The sequence below is a fragment of the Malus domestica genome, chromosome 16, assembly GCF_042453785.1.
Source record: "Malus domestica chromosome 16, GDT2T_hap1".
NCBI classification, from domain to species: Eukaryota; Viridiplantae; Streptophyta; class Magnoliopsida; order Rosales; family Rosaceae; genus Malus; species Malus domestica.
In genome coordinates this window covers 9,742,014-9,761,540 of record NC_091676.1, presented here as the reverse complement: position 1 = coordinate 9,761,540, position 19,527 = coordinate 9,742,014, and the positions used below count along the sequence as shown (strand labels likewise).

The window sequence follows — 19,527 nt, the reverse complement described above, 5'->3', positions numbered from 1 at the left end:
CTCACAATGTTTGCCAACTTGTTATATAATAAACTTAAATCAGTTAAATTCATCATGCAATGCATTTCCTTCCAATTTTTTGTGATAAACTAATAGATAATTGACTAAATAAACATCCTGCAAAGTTTCAATAAAAATTTCCAAAGTTTTTCTTACAATTTTCGTGGTTTTTATTCAATTTTTATCGATATCGATAATATCCCGATATTTCCATCGATATTTTCGTGTTTTTGGATTACCGATATTTCCGATATCATCGATATTTTATACCTTGTGTAAGTGTAATCAAATTAGAGGAGTTTGGTTTTCGCACGCTGATTTTTTGCGCACCCAAAAGTGGAAAAAAGAAGGGAAAGAAATAATGAGGTACTGTGAGGGTCCACCGCATGTGGTAGGTGTGCAATAATACCTACCGCTAACAACCATCTGGTGAGAAGGTGGGGACAGAGAAAAAGAGGGGAGGAACCACCGCAACAAGTGACCACCAATAATGTGTAGATTGATATCCCAATTGCAAATATGAACAAGTTTTTTATTTTATTATTTTGGGTATTTTGGATAAGTTTTTGTCCACATTTCTTTCTTTGAATTAAAAGAGTTTAATTGATTGGATGCAGAAACATAAAGTGTTCAATTGATTAAGGATAAGAACCTTTATTAATTTAGATTAAGATTTGGATTATGTATATCTTAGTGTTCACTCGTTGAGCATTGCTTTATGGTGCTCTCCAAAACCCTTTGTTAATTGACCAAGAAAACCACAAGGGCACAAGTTGGATACATTATTCTATCCGGTAGCCGGATCACGTTGCCCATTTGACGGCAGACACGAACAAGAGGCCCCCTTATTGAAGTCGATACAGCAAGCTCGTGTATTTAGATCTTAATACAGAAAGAGTTTTCACTTATTTGTATTGTTGCTAGACGGATGACGTGGTCTGAACAAAATGGAAAAGCGGAACAAATACGTTTCTATTCCATGGTCAATCTTGATGATGTATTTCCCTTAATTCTTAAGTCTTGTGTCCTTAATTCTTACGTCTTGCGTCCTTAACACACCACCCATGGCCCCAAAACACTAGAGTTTCCTTTTTTGATCATTTTATGTGTGTACAATAACCCATGCCTAAAATTGTTTTAAAAGTAATTAGTACCTTTAAAATGATGGTAATTATCCATGATCATCATTAGTAACACTTGATTAAGATACATTACAAATGTCAACTCATCCAAACAAATGAATGTCAAATCAAGACTAAAGAAGAAGTTATCCTTTACGACATCTTGCTTCAATTACCCACTAACGGAGCATTAGGGCCTATGATGGGCTATTCAACATTTGCCACGGTAGAAAGTGGACTTTGTTGACAAAAGGGGCTGTAAGGAGAAATTATTGTCATGGGCCGTCGCGTCAACTCTTTCATAAAAGACCAGGCCCTCCGTGTGGATCCCACCCTCAACACCCACCTTTACATGAAGGAGCTGACACGTGCGGCCGCCCTACGCGCCGCAAGAGAGTCAATTTGGTAAAGCACATAGTTTTAGTATGAAATACCACTTTGATATGGCAAGCTGGCATTGTGTCCTTCAACATGTAGGGTTTGTTGAATTTCTCCACATACATATATTTCAAAAGGATAATCTATCGTTTTGACCTAAAAGATGTCATCCATGATCGTCAACTTCCAAGAGCTAATGCTTTCAATTGCCCTTGGACCCATAAGAGAATAATCCCGTGTTTGACTTTCAGGGGAGATCAAATCTTCTGCACTCATTTTGTCTATCATTAATTGACAACCAATTTATGATAACAAAACTAAAGAGAGTTCAATCAATGATAGAGGCCACACACAAACTGAGTGCAGAAGATTTGAACTCATTTCAGGGTGATTAGTGGTAATACGAAACAACAATCTTTATCCAATCAAGACTCATATCTTTATTGCAGCATGTCCACGTGCATCCGTGCGTGGCACTAGACCTGTAAACGGGTCGGGTTTATCGGGATTGGATCGGGTTCAATCCGACCCATTTAGTTAACGGATCACCCAAACCGACCCGTTAAGCTAATGGGTTATCCGAACCCAACCAATTAAGCTAACGGGTCACCTGTTAGCGACCCGACCCGACCCGACCCGTTAAGCATCCACCCAAATACTAATATTAACGGGTCGGGTCCAAAATGCCAAGTCTACATGGCATTGTGTGTGCGCGGAGATTAACAGTTGTAATTAGTATCTTAATCCTATGACACCCGACCCAACCTTAAAATCAACAAAAACCATCATTTTGATGAACATCAAATTCTAAATGCACATTATGGCTAAAACAGCAAAAAGAAAAAACCTGCTAAGATCAATGGATTAGTAACAGTGGCACTAGAAAACATACCTTGTTCATTTCACATCATCGATGTAATTGGCCCTTGTCATGCCATATAATGCAAAGAGACAATGTGAACAAGTCCTAGCTGCCTCAGACAAAAATCATTATTCAGCATTCAGTGTCACTAAACCAAAGAAAGATGTAACGGAATCTTCGCAGACTTGACAACGCAAAGACTTCTACAGTTCTACTATTGCAGCAGAGTAAATAGCAGCAATAATACACGGCCACAATTTATTCCACCAGATCTTTCAGCTTCGCAGTAACAACTGTGATGGTACCTTCATCTTGCTAGGTAAACCACTTTCAGTTTATAGCATGCATGAGAACATGGGAACTTTGACATGATCGCAAAATTACTTGTATAAATATATTTATCAATTGTCAGTTAAAAATGGGAGCATTAAACTGTCTTCCCTACAGTAGCTCTTTCTACATGCCTTTGCTTAGTTTTCAAGAAACTCCACAATGTAATTAGAGTAGGCTAAGGGAAGAAACAATAAAATAGCACATCATCCACAAACGCAGATTGCAGATAAAAACAAGAAGGGATCTCAACAGAAAAACTTCCAGCAGCAGCAGAAATTGGTAAAGTTCTACGGTTCTACCAAGTTTTAGGGTTTACAAATCCATCACTGACCTTTTTTCAAGTCCTTGTCATTAGAGTTAACTAAGTTACTAGAGTCGTGACTTGGAGATGATTCGGTCACTAAATTTTCAGTAGAGTACTTCTTAATTCTCAAGGAAATAAGAATGCTTGACACAATTCCTAGTAAAGGAAAAAGGTACGACCAAATTTGAGATTTTTGAGAGCCCGATGCTGAAGAAACAGCAGCACCAGCCAGGCTGCCAATGGATGTGTTTTGTAAAATCATCGGCATGCATCCAATAACTGTCGGCAGCAGAAAATCCACGACAAACCGAACTTTTGTTGCAGCAAGGGCATAATTTATAATGTAGGATGGCATTGGCGAGAACCGGGCAAGTAGGACAAACCTCCAACCATCTCGTTCAACTCCTCTGGATAGGACATTGAAGTACTTATTCTTCTGGACCCAGTCCATTGCTGAGCTTGAACTCTTGAATATTAACCTGCAAACACCACAGCATTAAAGCAGTACCTAAAAGCAAATAATATAAAACACACATACACAAACTTCAACCTAATCAACATAGCATTAATCCCAACAACTGGAGCAGGGGGGAATTACATTGATGCAGTCTGTTGTCAACTTGTCATATGAAGAATGTTAAGCAATGCTGCTCACGTATTTGCGCACCTCTCGCTGTTTTGGTGATACTATGAATTGTATTTGTATTAAGATACTAATATGCATTTCCCATTGCAGGGAGGTTAAATCTTCTGCAGAGACCCTCATCTAAATCAAAATTTAAAACAAACTTGTCCTTCACTCAAAATCGAACCTGATTCTCTCAACGAATGCAGTGAACAACTCAACATAAAGCTAACAATTCTAACTCTATTGAATCCTTTAATACTTAAAAGCTTAGAGCCACCTCTACGAAATCATAAATTTCAGTCATTATCTCATTGAATAAGGAAAAGGGTATTAGGCATTGTGTGGTGGGGTGATTCCATGGTAATTTCGTATTAAAGTTTTCACCTTTCACCCATCACTACAAGAAAAGCATAAAACTTTCAAAAATGATCACCGTCCTGTGTCTATATGTTACCAAATCTAACGGTGATACTATATACATTTAGATTAAAGAGGAGTCTAATTTACCCAAATCACTTGTCAAATTGCCCAAACGAAAAGGTAAAAGTAATGAGATTTAAGTGGTACCTGCCAATCCAGAAAGAGAGGGAAGCGCCGAGCAGCTTTGCGGCAAAGACGCAGAGGACGGCCGGGAAGAATCCGAAGAGCATAGAAGCGGCGGCCTCGAAGAAGACGGCGTAGGGCAGGCAGAGAGCGAGAGTGATAGTGTGGATCGAAACGTACAGTGGGATGGCCCATACTCCCAGGCGATCGGACAATTCAGCAAACACCTTGAGCACAGCGTCCTTGTCCAACCCATAGTGCTTGCTCAGCTCCCTCCCTATTCCGATTAACGCCACAGCCGCTCCGATTGTCCACCACCTCTTCGCCATTTTCCTTTCTTCTCAGCTCTCGTCAACTCTCTCTCTCTCTCTCTCTGGGATACGGAATACTCAGATGGGTCCTGATGGGCCGGATACAGTTTCATCATGTAGGCTATATTTGGGCCATTTCCCTTTTTGGGCTTTAGCTTCACTTCATCTATAATCTGAGTGAGGCTTTTATGCACGAATGGCGGGTTACATATATGCAATCGGAGTTGGAATTATTCTCATTCTTGACTTTTTTGGCTAAAACATTAGTTTTGAAATTTTTTTTTTTTTAACACATATATGAAATAAAATAAAATAAATGTGAACTTCACCTCAAAATTCGTGGTTGGTGTGGAAGCAAGACTTGTGACCATAGAGAGGCTGAAATGCTTCTATGAGTTTTTCCAACCTTGGAAAGAATTGATAATCGTAGCTTGCTACCAGTTGTCCTTATTTAAAAAATAAAAATATAAAAAAATAAACCTTCGCCTCAAAATTCGTATTTTAATAACTAAAAAATCACGAATCAAATCAAGAATATCAACAGATCTCACTCCCATTACATTTTCCCTCCATGATTCACAACTTTCTCCCTTGTTTTTTTTTATTATTTTTGAATAAACGATAGCATTAGTAAGTTAAATTGTTAGTTGTTAGGGGGAAGAGGATTCGTGGGGATCAAATCCAAACCAAGTGCATAAGCATGATTATTTTTCGCCACTGCAATCAAAACACCATTTGACGACTCCCTCTCTTCCAACTTCCAAGTAATTAACATATTTTAAGAATGTCATTTTTTTAAGAAAAAAATTAAAATTCCATTTTGAACAACAGCCAGAACAATTTAAATTTACCATTATTTATTCTCATTTCTGTTTCAACATTATTTTTTATTTTAACAAACAATGTTATCTGCATTACGTGGGTGGGGGAGTGGGCTAAGCCTCACAATATGTTAGCAATAATGTGGTTCAAATTCGCCTTTGTGGAGAATTGAGCTTAAAATCTCTCACTTACAAGTGAAAATGAATATCATTAGACTGTAGTATTAAGTGACATGTTTCAACTTTATTTAAAAAATGATATGGTTTGCACATTTTAGGTCACAAAAGCGTTTCAGATTGGTACAATGTTTTGCATGAATGAACATTGAATGAGGTCTTAAAATATAAACAATTTTGATCATGAAATGCGGTATGAATAACTCCAGCACGATTCGTGAATCACGCGATAAACTGGTGTGGCAATTGGCATGCCCTATTTACCAGTTTGGTCGACTTAGTTTTCAGTCCTTTTCCTTGAATACCATTTTGATCCGTACTTTTCCTTCAACTTCGACACCTGAACACGTGCGTTTCCACTAGACCAAACTGGTCAAAGATAGAATGGTCGATCCACTTGAAGAAGGACAAGGATTGTCTGCCTTCTTTGTTCCCGTGTCCTTCCATGCCCTCCTATTTGTATGATCACGGTTAAGCCACGTCACCATTTTATATTACTATTCATTTTTGTCTTATTATCTTTATAAAAAAATAATATAAAAGTTGACGTGGCTTAACCATGACCACACAAAATAGGAGGGCACGAAAACAAGGAGGGCAGACAATCCTTGTCCCTTGAAGAAAGCAAATGTATTCAACACATGCACGTTTGCTTTTGTTGTTGTACTGTTTTTTTTTACTGTGTTTGTCCAAAACGGACGAGATTGGATTGGTGGATGAGGAGTCGAGTTGATGGAGTTTTCATGTGTGTGGTAATGCTAGTGTGCATTTGCGTGACTCAACAATAACAACTTCTCATTAAGTTTTATAACAATCTCCATGTTCATACTATATGGTTCATTGTATCAAAAGACTTTTATACGTGGAAAGTGTTACCTGTTGTTGGAGATCTATACTTATCTATCTTTATTTGTTCTCGTGATAAGTTTTGTAGACTCATATATATACAAACTAAAACTATATTCTGATCACGTGATAAGCGTTGTAAACTTGTATATGAGAACAAAGATATGTAATGGTATTACAAAAAACTCTTCTATTATATATGTAAAATCCAAATAGATTAGTTGGCTCCACGTATATAACACCATGAGAAATTGTATATTGATTCAATTAGAAAAATAAAATAAAATTAATACCAAAATCACAATAGAAAAATAGAGTTTCAATATCTATTGACACCCCATGTTATAGTTTATTGTCTCGTATCTTTTCTAAAATATTTTTTATGGGTGAAGGTTTCTAACGTTTTGTTAGGTACTTGTTCCATCAACCTTGTCGATATATACTTTTACTCTAAAAAAATAGTAACAGAAGTTTCTCCTGCAGGGTTGAGACAACTACATTGACATTTTTTTAGTGAAAATTTCTGCATGGACAATTTTGGAAATTCAGACGGGCGTCGGGCACTTTGGCTTTGCCAACTTTGCTTTGACTAGGTAATGCTTTGATGGGTCCTGACTGAATGACCTAATTGAAGAGAGACTCTATAAATAAGAATCTTTAAAAGTTGTCTATGCATCCAAACTCAAACATTAGCTACCGAATATGACGAGAGAGATAGACAGATGATAATAAAAAAATTCATATCATTGAAGAGAGGGAGAGTTAAACATAGAGTGTTATAGACCCAAGTGATACGTAAGTTTTGGTTCCTTTTTAATCAAAATAGGTTAGGTTAATTAAACTTGACATTTGTAAAGTAATTTGTTGTATTTCATGTGCAAGGGCACTAAATTTATAAAAATTTATATCGCTAGAAAAGAAAAATATGACAACAACAGTTGTGGAAAATGTGAAGGCATATTAAGAGAATAACCTACATACAATTGGTAAATTAAGTTTGCAGCATATGATATCAGAATTCCACTGAATATTGTTGGTTTCACTTGTCGTTGATGATTGCTAATGGATGTTCGAAACTCTGGTGAGTACACATTCGAATTGCATGCCAGCTTCTCACACACACAAAAAGTTAATTAATGACGATAATCATGGCTTGACAGGTAATCTACAATTCTACATAACTAATGGAGAAAATTAAGTGCAATAAGCAAGCTTCTCTATGTAAGCCAAGAATGTGACAATATATATAGAAAAGTACGTAGGGTATGTGACAATATATATAGAAAAGTACGTAGGGTTTAAGAACTCAATACCATATGCACTAAATATTTCACAAACTTGTAAAATGCAATGGTATTCAAATTTATAAGCATTTTTCTCTTTTGTCTTGGAACGTCTTTGTAGTCTGAACATGATTTCACCACAGTTAGAGTGCATAAGAATTGCCAGCAAAGAGACACTAATCCTTGTTGTACGCAACGTAATTAACTTTACTACTATTTTCTATCGAGGTTTAGCTTAAAGGGACCTGTGAATCCACTATCCAGGGACCAAGGATGTGTTGGTTGAAGCGAGTCTCGTTTGAATACGAATTTACAGACATCAAACAACCGTGCATAAATGCTACCGTTTGCTCAAACTACTGTCTTCGCATGTGCATGCTGCATATAAAGTGACCGATAATGTGCGGTCATTAAACTCAACAGGTGGATAATCTGTTAAGACTCTACAATAATAATTTTTACACTCTCGTTTTTTGTTTTTGTACTCTTTTCTTCTCACTTCATGAACTCTGATGCATGAGTATAATTATCCGATCTGAGATTACATTCTCAACAATCCTGAACAGATAATTTAAACTATTCACCAATACACATATTTTAAAATATTCCGAGCTAGGGACGCACAACTGACTGGTTAGAATGCAACCTGGGACCAATCAAGATCTAATTAATTGTAATTTACTTTTGGTTCAGAGTTGGAGAGGCCAAATGAGAAAAAAAAAAGATTATCATGATATATTTTAATTAGGATCGAATTAGAGAATCTAAGATTGTGGTAAATTTGTTTAATTATAGAAGTTGGGAATGGTGGTGTGTGCGTCACGCATGGGGTGGTCAGTGGTGTTACTGTTATGTCCATGGGGAAGTGCATTCTCCTGTCACCCTTTCCTTAGACCATGCAACTCGCACACAAATTACAGATATATTCTTTTCTTTCTACGCAACAAAAAAACTATATGTATTTTCTACTCTTGCTATCTTTTTCCAACACGAGGATATTCTAAATTAGTACTCTAATCTGCGTAAAAAAAAGATATGAATCGAACTTTAGTGGAAACGAATAAGCACAATCTGTTGACCAACTTACCTAACTGACCACATCTTAACATTTTTGATAATTTTTCGTGATTTTTTCGTAAACATTGGTGAGTAGACTGCCACTTGTGACTATTGAATCTTTAACTGTTCAAAGTTTTGCTACACACATGATGCTTTTTGTGTATTGATTTATACTAAAAAAAGCTACCCCAAGTGAATAAGACTTCTCGTTTTGTGAAGGTTCTGATAAAACATCTATTATATGTAGTCTTACCCTTATATTAATACATATTATAGACCAAAATTAGTAACCATTAAAATTTTAACTGTTAAATGTTTAAGTACACACCAAATTATTATGCATACATCGAAACATAATAGAGTTTTCATTCGCTTCCTCTCTATAATCATTTATCTGCTCATCTGGCTCTTCTGACTACAATAACTCGATGTTCCCTCATATGCATATATCGTGCCAAATATATGGATAAAATTAAGAATCCAGCATGCCCGCGTATGGGATAGCATAGTATCTTTACACCAAAATATTTATTTATTTGTATATCTCCTCCCAAATTACTATTTAGTATCTAAACCAAAAAATATAGTAATTTAAGAGGGTTGGATTTGGACCACATATTATTTCATAGATAAAAGGCGGGATCTGGGATTTAAATAAGCTTGGCCTCAATTGGCGTACGAGAAGAAATTGCAGTCAAACCAAAGTGTCCAACTTTCAAAATTAACAAACAAAAGTAGATGCTAAGTACTATCTGATGTCCCACGGACAAATAGAAAGCAAAGCTTTACCCGGGTCTATCGGTCCCCCTCCTCCTTCCCTCTCTTTCTTTTCTGTCTGCAGTCCTACTCTAAAATCCAAGCTGTCCAATTAGAAAACAAACTTACATGTGTCTCTGTATTATTGAAACTATAGCAAAGGTCGCGATTACCCTCTCTTTGTATTAAGTTTGAATCTCTTTTTAGCAGTTTAGTTATTTAGTATTACACTCTGATGATATTCTTCTTTATTTGAAAGTGAGAGGTCGTAGGTTCGAATCTCGTAGATGGAAATTCGATACCAAATTGGATTGTCCATAGTGTGACTTAGCCGAACTCTCAATCTCTTTAGTGTAAAAATATCGTATTTAAAAAAATAAAAATAAAATATTTTTAGTAGTTTAGATTAGATTAAAAGAGAGAGGATCCTTGCCGGATCCTCTTTGTGAGAATTATGTGGATCCTCCAATCATATTTGTTCATCGTACATCGTGCGGTCACTTTTTTTTATTCAATTTTAAATAAAAAATTTACAATAATTTATAAACGAATTTGATTTGAGGATCCCCGGGATCCTCACAAAAAAGATATGGCGAGGATCCTCATTTAGATTAAAATGCATTCTACTATTGTATAATAACATGATTTTCTTTGGATGCTTTGGACCGGCCGGTACTACGAGTTTTTTAATCGATATATTTTGTGCCCTCCTATTCCTATCCCCTTCCCTTCTCCTCTTCTTTCACATTTTATTTTTTATCTTATTATCTCTATAAAAAAAAATTAATATAAGTTATTGATGTAGCTTAACTGTAGCCATTCAAATAGATAGGGAAGGAAGGGAAGAGAATCCTCGAAGAAATTTTTTATAATAACATGGTGCACATTCCATTCAAACCCACATAGTCGTACATCGATCAACAATTATATATAAACCCCAAGAAACCCACCTCATATGGTGTTAACTTGGAATCAATTTTCTCAAACCCCACACGCCATACCCAAAAGCCACAACCCTTTTCGCTCTCTCGGTAATTTAATCTAACACCTTATCATCATCCATCTTTCTGCGCACAACATCTATGCTGAAAGTCCCCAACAAATTACATCTCTCCGATCTCACACATTGACAAATGGCGTTGCGATTCTTCACTCTCCAAATGATGCCGTGGTGCTTCCAGTTGATGGGCAGCCAACGCATCTCTCGCGCGCAGCTCCGTCCCAACGACCAAGCCGGCCCGATCTGCACGATCAAGCTTGTCAAATCGGACGGGCTTGTTTTGATCTACCACCGGCCAATCCACGTTGCGGAAGTCATGACGGAGTTTCCGAGACACCAAGTGTGCCGGTCCGATTCGTTCTACATCGGGCAGAAGATCCCGGCACTGTCGGAGGACGACCAGCTCCAACTCGGTCACAAGTACTTTCTCCTTCCCCAGCAGTTTTTCCAATCCGTGCTTTCGTTCGTCACCATTGCTTCCTTCAGCAGCAAAGACTCGTCGAGAAACGCGTTTGTTAGAAAAGCGGCGAGCTGCAAGCCGTTCGATATACAGAAAACGCCGTCTGGGTGTTTGAGAATACGCGTTTCGGACGAGTTTATATCGCAATTGCTGGAGGAAAAGAAGCTCGAGGATGACGCGGCGGCGGTGGAGGCCAAGAGCGGGGTTTGTACGACGGCTCAGCTGCAGAAAGACTACACGCAGCTTGTTGGGGCACGGCAGTGGAAGCCGAGGCTCGAGCCCATCAGAGAGTCTCGGGAGAAGAGCAGAAAGCTTTCTTCTTTTGGGCTGAGGAGATCTTCCAAGAAGAAATCTCAACCAAATTCATCGAAGGCTTCCCAGAAGCAAAAGAGTAGTTCTACTAATGGTTCTTCCAAAGCCAAGATCAAGATCAAATCGTCAAGAAAATGATGATTAGTGCCTTTTTAATGATTAGTTAGGATTTAGGTGTTAATTAGGAGGACCCTCTCTTGATTTTCATTGGATTGAAGTGAATATAATTATGTAAATACATGAATATGTTTTCATGCTCTTTTTTAATACAATTACTTTCTAATCGCACTTTTTTGCTTAATGATCGTCATCTTTTTGCTAATCGTACTACCGTTAAAATTCTTCTTATTCAATTTCTCAAAGTTGTCATTGGTTCATTAGTTCTTGGAAACTATTTTCGCACATGTCAATCTATTTCTCTTTGGTTCTCTTTTGAATAATGATTCAATTTAAAGATAAAAAATAAATAAGCGTGTGCAACCAAAAAAAAAAAAGGTGCCGAATTTACTTCAATTTCGCACATATCAATCTATTTCTCTTTGGCTCTTTTTCGAATAAATAAAGATAAAAAATAAACAAGCATGTGCAACGAAAGAAAATGAAGTGTGCAGAATTTACTTCAATTTCGTACACGTCCATCTATTTCTCTTTGGTTCTTTTTTGAATAATGATTCAATATAAAGACAAAAAATAAACAACCGTGTGCAACCAAAAATAAAACAAGTGTGCAGAATTTACTTCAATCTTGAAATGCTTGCCTGTCATAGAGTATATCTCTATTCTTATGGCATATATTTTACATTTCCGTTTACATTAAAGTTTTTCTCGTAGTACATCAGTCGTTTGATGTGAATCTAATTTTACATGTATAAAATAAACCCAAGCATGAGTGGCTTTTGGAATGAGAATCCTCTTTGTGAGGATCTTAAGAATCCACATATCATATTCGTTCATTGTATATCTTATAACCAACGACCAACGTTGGTTAAGTAATATTTATCTTTAATTTTAATTAAAAAATTTAAAATAATATGGGGCGTGGCTAGGTTTGGCAGATTTGGACTGGCTGGCCTAGGTCACCAACTGCCAGTGCTCTTGTTTCAGATTTTGACATGATAGGGAAATGGACAAATTAGCAGTCAACATAGGTCAGCGTCACTTAAGATAAGGACTTAGACGGACCGGGATTCCACCGTGACTCGGTTTATCCGGTCCATCTAAATTGCCTTCTGTCTTTTAAGGCACTTCTAATCTTACTCGGAGAAATTTTTAATTGTGACATAAATACGAATGATAAATTATGTGTTTTTATGTAAGTGATGAGAAATTTTATTTTTTAAGTTATTAACTTTTTAACATATATGACCCATCATTTATATAGCGACACGCAGTGTACTACCTCGTGTGACAGTCACACTGAAAAATCTCCCCTTACTCGGATTGCAATAAGAATTGATAAGCACACTTCTTTAATTCAAACCTATTTGTCAATTTCTGTTCCGAATTTGTAAATTTTTTTATGAACTTTAATTTTAGCTAATTATCTTACTGAACTTTTATAATTAGCTAATTTCTCATGAATCTTAATTTTAGTTAATTATCTTTCTGAAACTTTTATAATTGATAGATTTTCCTCTTAAACTTTAATTTTATAATTATTTTTATTAGACTTATTCAATGGAATAACAAAAAAATAAAAAGACGTGAGAAATTAAAAAATATGCGTTAAAATCATCTCCTAGGTAAAAATTTCATGAAAACAGCTTGTAAAATCTCACCCAGCGTCTATATTCCCTAAAACACACTTCTACCAAAAGTTCTTATCGCGCTCAATCCTAAATTTGTGAGCACATCGTACAAACTACAAAGGCATGAAATTCTTCGAATTTGTGGTCTTACCCGAGGTCACGACCTAATATTGTTGCCCTATCGAAAATTTTAGGGCACCTCTTATAATACATGATTTCTTCACAATTTTCGTTGTCTTACTCGACCTAAGAATTGTTCTAAACAGATAGTTTTAGCGAAATTTCTCTTGTGTTAATAGACATAAGTAGTTCACCTAAATTTGTAGGCGTACGTCGCATAAACACTTGAAATTATCAATATTTTAGTTTAGCCCAAATATAATATAAATACTAACTAATCAGACAGCTTTACCGAAGCTTCTCCTAATCAATAGTTCATTAAAAAAAAAACACATCAGCTACCAGCTCAGTCAAGCCAATACCCACCATCCAATTCCTATCCTTCACAAACACGACATGAAGTTAAGTATGGTCAAAGTTAGGCCTGGTCGAGTGGGGAGTGGGGAGGTGAATTGCTTTCTAATTTGTGCGGATTCTTGTGGCTATAATTTTATGGCAACTTAATTTCAAGGTTGCTTTTAGTATTATTATTTAGTGGTATTCCTCTTCACCTGTAAATAAGAGATCTTATATTTGATTCCCTAGTATTGATATTCCTCTTCATTTGTAAGTAAGAGATTTTAAATTCGATTCTCGTCAAAGACAAATTTGAACTACATTATTGTTAGCTTATTGTGATGTTGAACTCACTAATTAATGCAGTTAATATCGTTTGTTTAAAAAATATCCAAGATCGATACAATAACAGCCGATTCCTTCGAAACACTTTGACCTTCAAATATTTCATGTGCAAATTACAATGGTTAAAACATTGTGGTGTATTGGTTTCTGAAGTCGAGTGCTTGAAGATTGTATTTCTGGAGACATGAAACAGAAAGAGTTGGGAACATTATTTACTCGTCTAATCTATTTTTTTTTCTAATTTTATTTTGGTCAATACTTGGTTTGGGTGTGCATGATTTGATTCAGTTCACTTTATTCTTAAATTTGAGAAACAAACTATATAATACTAATCGAGATTTCAGTTAGAAACGGAGTAAAAAAAGAGAGGAATGGAAGCATATTTTTTATAAAAATGCTCAGGCTTGGATTTTAAGTGAGAAAATCGAAAACCAAACCAATTCATGCCAAACTAATTTGCTATCAGTTAGTTCGGTTAGGTTCGGTTCGACAGTTTGCTAGTTTAACATGATATGCCTATCAAGAAGGCACAGTTTGAAATATGAGTGTTTTTACCGTTGAATTGAATGAAATGAATGACACCATTGCCATGAGGTGAACGCTTATGCAAATGTGTCGTTTCTCTATCGAGAGAATCCTAATAAAAAACACGACATGTCGTTGTTCTTCGACCAAACTTCAACCTCAACTGCCAAACTGCAAATCCTGTCTAGGAAAAAAAAAAAAAAAAAAAAAAACTTCATCGATAACAGCGCGCTAATCCGTACGGGCAATGCTGAATTGGGTCCGACTGAACTGAAATGTAAGCATCTGATGGTCACCGAGAACTCAATCAACACCATCCACTGCAAGCACTCCCGAAATGTTAAGCCCACCACGAAGGTGGCCGTCACCCATATCGCCAATGGCGACTTCCACCACTCCCTCGCCACTTGGCACCAAATGCTCCTCCGCGGCATTCGCCCCGACAGACATACCCTCCCTCGCGTCTTGTCCGCCTTTCGGCCGATCTCTCTCTCGGCAAGCAACTCCATGGCCACGCTCATAAGCTCGTCTGCTCCGGTAACCGGTACGTGGTTGCCGCTCTCATTGAATTGTACGGTCATCTCGACAGCGCGGACGCTGCAAAAGGGCTGTCTGATAAATACCCTTAACATCCCCTGTTAAGGACTCTCTTTCTTGGACTATGCTGGCAAGGTTGTACATCGGGGAAGGTAATTAAGCCCGGCAAGGCGGTTCATGTGTTTGAGAGAATGATGGAGTCTGGAGCTCAGATAGGTTCTGTGGCGGTTGCGACGGTGGCTGGTGCCTGTGGCATGTTGAGATCGTTGATTGATGGCACAAAAGTCCACAGGGTTGGCAAGGAAGGTGGATTGGAGTATGATGTGTGGTGAGCAAAACACTCTTGAGAATGTACATGGACCGCGGTTGTGTCGAAGAAGCTCGAGCAGTTTTCGAAAGATGTCATTTCCTGGACAGAAATGATTCATGCCAATGTGAAGCGGGGAGGCTTCCATGACGGTCTTAAACTGTTGAGGCAGATGATAGAAGACGGGGCGAAACCCGACCCCTCTCAGTCTCTAGTGTTCTAACGGCATGCGCAAGAATGTCTGCAGGTAAACATGGCAAAGAGATTCATGGGTTCTTGCTGCGAAATGGTATCCGAATGAATCTCACCGTTCTGAATGCACTTAGGGACATGTATGTCAAGTCGGGATTTATCCAATCAGCTGTAAAAGTTTTGCCGAGTTGAAGTAAAAAGATCTTGTTTCGTGGACAGTGATGATATCGGGGTACAGCTTACACTGACAAGGAAAGGTCCGAGTATATTTGTTCTGCCACACGAAGGACTCGAGCATACAGATCGATGAAATCACATACGCCGCCGTCCTTCATGCTTGCGTTGCTGCACACATGGTTGAGGAAAGGGAGTTTAACTTCATCTGCATCAAGACACCTACAGTTGCACCGTGCTTGGCTGGTAGCTCTTCTATCTCGTTCTGGGCAATTTGACGATGCAAGGAGCTTTATAGCCGAAGAAAGATTGAAGGACATGCCGAGGTACTCAGAGCACTGCGCAATGGCTGTAGGATTCACCTGCAACTGAATCTGGGCAAACGGGTTATTGAGAGCTCTATGATTTGGAAACTCTTCATGCCGACGATATGTGTTGCTCTCCAACTGGTACGCCGAAAATGTAAAACAGGAGATGGGCGATGAAGTTAGAGGAATGATTACAGACATGGATTTCAGACCAAATAAACCTTATACTCGGACAGAACTCGAAAACAAAATTCATGCGTTCGGGACGGGGGACGTAGCGCACCGAAGATCACAGGGAACATACTTGGAGCTGCAGTGTTTGATGCAGAAAATGGAAGGCAAAGGACAGAGACCTGAATCGGATTTTAGTTTCCGTGATGTGGATGAAGAGCGTGAATGCTGGCCGTTTCTTTTGGCCTCATCGGTACATAATCCGGGTGTGTCGCAGGCGCCTCGATTCTGCAAAAATTATGTCCCGCATGGTAGGACGAGAAATCGTACTCAAGGACCCAAATTGTTTCCCTCGTTTTAAGAAAGGTTATTGTAATGCGATGATTTTTGGTGAATTAATTATGTATATGTTGCTGTTATATCATCTGGGTTCTTGATCTACGAAGGCTAAATGGTCGCAAATAACGCATTTATAGTGACAATCTACAGCAGAAATGAGACATTAAACACAACGCAATTCATAACTCAAGATGAAGAGCAGGTGGCTAAATGGGAGAACATTCTTAATTTAGAGTGAACAACATCCATCTCCAACAGAAAACGTTAGGCAAACAAATATAACGATCAATACAAGAGTAGCGCTAATTCATACTTAAAGAAGTGTTCTGATAAGAAGTATAAAAGGAAGTTTCGGAAACATGCTAGCAAGAAATCTAGCCATATAGGTTCTATCTCAAAATTTTGCTAATATAACCACATACTGATATCACATATATGCTCATGTTTCCCTTCTGGTGGTAGGCCGCCTGCGGGGAGGAGGAGCAGCTTCTTCTTCTTCTTTCTCATTCTCATCTTCCTTCTCGCCACTGCTTCCTTCATCGCGGGGAGTCTCTGCAGCCGTAGCCCTGTTTGGCTCAGGAACAGTTACCTGGAAAGTGTGGGACAAAAGAGTTTACAAGTGCCCTAGTGTAATTAAGAAGATATCAAAAGTCGTAACCACTGCAGAAAAGTGAATATATGCAAGAAATAATAGCATACCACTGGTTTCTTGCCACCAAAGAAGAGTTTAAAGAACATTGACAAGAGAACAACCACTACGGAAACAATAACACCAATTGTAATATTGGGCTGTTTTTCTCCCTTCTCAATCAGATCCTGCATGAGTATCACAAAAACCAATAATTATCGCCTTCTACAAGTTCAATTAAGCAGAGTTTTGAGAAAGTTTGTTAAGATGCTGCAATGGCAGGCCAAGGACTTACAATGATCTTGGGTTTGTATGCATCCAAAAAAGAAACATCTGCTATTTTGTAGAGAAGGTCGAATACTTTCTTCTACACGTATTAGTACTTAAAACTGATTAGCTTATGAAGTACCAAAATCATTAGCAATGAAGGAAACTCAAATATAAAAGGAAAAAAAAAAGATTACCTGGTAGCTTGAGAGTCCATCCGAAAGACCTGCAGCTTCTTCCTCAGCCTTCTGTTTCTCTTTTTCAGTCTCAAACTTCCGCTTCCATGTTGTTAGCCTAACAGATTCAGCAACCCTCTCATCATCAGCTATGAGAATATTGTCAAACAATATTCCATCCTCCATTGTCCAGATCTCAATGCCAATAGCAGCAATGGGCTCAAAGTCGGGTTTCTCGGTCTCAAAGTAATCAGGATTTGGAATTTCTCGAGGCTTCCATATGCCCTTGTAACTGGGGTTGTCAATCATAGGAGGGCTCCATTTTCCTTTATAAGCAGGATTATGTTTCATTGGCTTCTTCCATTCTCCACAACCTGGTGCCAATGAACACTTGGGGTTATCAGCCTTCGGCGGTTCCCATACACCATCCTCTTCGTCGTCCCAATCTTCTGGTCTTGTCGCCTCAGGGTCATCAATCTCATCAGGTTCATCATCCAACCACCCTTCAGGTTTCACAGCATCCTCGTCTTCAATTTCCATTGGTGCATCCTCATCCCAATCATCAGGCTTAACGGCATTGGGGTCTGGAATCTTTGCCCGCTCATCCCAATCCTCTGGCTTCTTATCCTCAGGGTCAGGAATTGTCTTGGCTGGAATCAACGCAGGCTCAAAATCTTTAGCCGAAAGAAGATTCGCATTCTTCATCTCCTCCCCATCAATTAAAATCCTCACTTGGTTATCAGGTTTCAGTATCGCAGTATAAACATGAGACAGCTTGTCGGAGGGCACGGATGGAGGGTCCTTGAGATGGTGCTCAACAAACTCTCCACTCCTGGGGTTCTTGTGCTTGAAGATGAAATGAACCTTGTTTGTGGAACCACATTTGTCCGGTCCAAACATAATGGAATAAGGCGACTCATTGTCAAATTCCTCTGCTTTCCAACCCGCATCCTGGGGGCGGAGGTATTTCAAGTAAGCACCGCCACATTCGAGCCCATTCTGGAGCCGGACCTCAAACTGCAGGACAACGGTTCCATCCTTGAGGCTCACAGCCTTGTCGAGCTCTTTCACCACTGCATACTTCCTTGCCTTCTCACTTACCAACAGCCCGTAATCATCATGTCCCTCACTTTTGGACAGTTTCCATACCCCTAAATTTGAAAAATACAAAAATTAGCATTCAAAATCCACTGCAAAAATAAATTCACTACACTTGGAGAGTAATAAATGACTAGAGTTACGGTATGAACAAGAACAAATCTGGAAAAATTAGATTACAGAAAAACAATGATTTATTTCCAATTGCTGTAATTATGTAAGATATTACAAATTGAACAAAAATTGTAGGGAGAAAGTGAGGACCTTGGTACTCATCCTTGGAAGAAACAATCCATCGGCCTTCAAACGACTCAGAAAATGGCTCGTAAAAGATCTGTAAATCATAAATTCTTTGTAAAAATTCATGAAAAATAGACTAATAAAGAATAGAACAGTTTTCGGAAGAAGCGAATGGTTTACCGAATCGACTTCATGTTCGGAAGAGGCGCGGATCTGAGAAGCGGAGCAGCCAATCAGCAGTACCAGCAGAAGAAGAAGGAGGCCAGTGAAATTACGCCACCGTGTTCCTGCCATGAGGACCGTCGCGCCTTAACCCTAAGCGCGCCTTGGATTTTGGCTACACACTGGAACAGTTGATTTGAATGCTTTCCTTTGCTGAGTAGAATTTTTTTGTTTGTTGATTCTTTAGCCAGTTGAAGAGAAGAATCAAGTAGAAGATACTAGATGGGTGCAATCTGAGACCTAAAGATTCTATTGGACAATACTTGAGTTGTGAAATACAAATGATTACCATTATAATATTTGTACGGTTCAATCACTTTGATAAGTGACGGTGATGTTATTCACACATTTATTTTTATTTTCTGCATATTTAACCTAAATTCTGACTGTCAAATCGAATGAATTGAAAATGATTAATAAACAACAAATATGAGAAGTAAAGAAGTGTGAATAGCATTACCCATAAATGATTGATATATTTTAACCGGACACATGTTAATTTCCGACTATATTACTCATCATACTTGCATTCACTTATTATTCTCTCATATGTACGCTATAACTAATGACGAGGTTACGAGAGAATAATAAAATGAAAAA

At 38.1% G+C, this 19,527-nt stretch overlaps 3 protein-coding genes and 1 long non-coding RNA gene across 4 annotated transcripts; 1 reads left to right on the top strand and 3 right to left on the bottom strand.

Annotated features, from left to right (window-relative positions):
• Positions 1–1,162: 1,162 nt before the first annotated feature.
• On the bottom strand, positions 1,163–2,472 carry LOC139192708 (uncharacterized). Its single transcript, XR_011577005.1, has 2 exons — positions 2,392–2,472; positions 1,163–1,500 (listed from the first exon to the last, which is right to left on the bottom strand). It is a non-coding gene; the product is annotated as an uncharacterized lncRNA (long non-coding RNA).
• Positions 2,473–2,730: 258 nt separating this feature from the next.
• LOC103433138 (uncharacterized) lies at positions 2,731–4,634 on the bottom strand. The gene is made up of 2 exons (XM_008371370.4): positions 4,194–4,634; positions 2,731–3,477 (listed from the first exon to the last, which is right to left on the bottom strand). The coding sequence occupies exons 1-2, from the start codon at positions 4,496–4,498 to the stop codon at positions 3,018–3,020; spliced, it is 765 nt and encodes a 254-aa protein (XP_008369592.1). The 5' UTR covers positions 4,499–4,634; the 3' UTR covers positions 2,731–3,017.
• A 5,630-nt stretch (positions 4,635–10,264) lies between these two features.
• On the top strand, positions 10,265–11,482 carry LOC103433137 (uncharacterized). Its single transcript, XM_008371369.3, has one exon. It carries the CDS (start codon positions 10,556–10,558, stop codon positions 11,330–11,332), a length of 777 nt encoding a protein of 258 aa, XP_008369591.1. The 5' UTR covers positions 10,265–10,555; the 3' UTR covers positions 11,333–11,482.
• Positions 11,483–16,499: 5,017 nt separating this feature from the next.
• Positions 16,500–19,222, bottom strand: LOC103433136 (calnexin homolog). The gene is made up of 6 exons (XM_070815158.1): positions 18,886–19,222; positions 18,730–18,799; positions 17,389–18,518; positions 17,220–17,291; positions 16,996–17,112; positions 16,500–16,885 (listed from the first exon to the last, which is right to left on the bottom strand). The coding sequence occupies exons 1-6, from the start codon at positions 18,997–18,999 to the stop codon at positions 16,736–16,738; spliced, it is 1,653 nt and encodes a 550-aa protein (XP_070671259.1). The 5' UTR covers positions 19,000–19,222; the 3' UTR covers positions 16,500–16,735.
• Between the last annotated feature and the right edge of the window lie 305 nt (positions 19,223–19,527).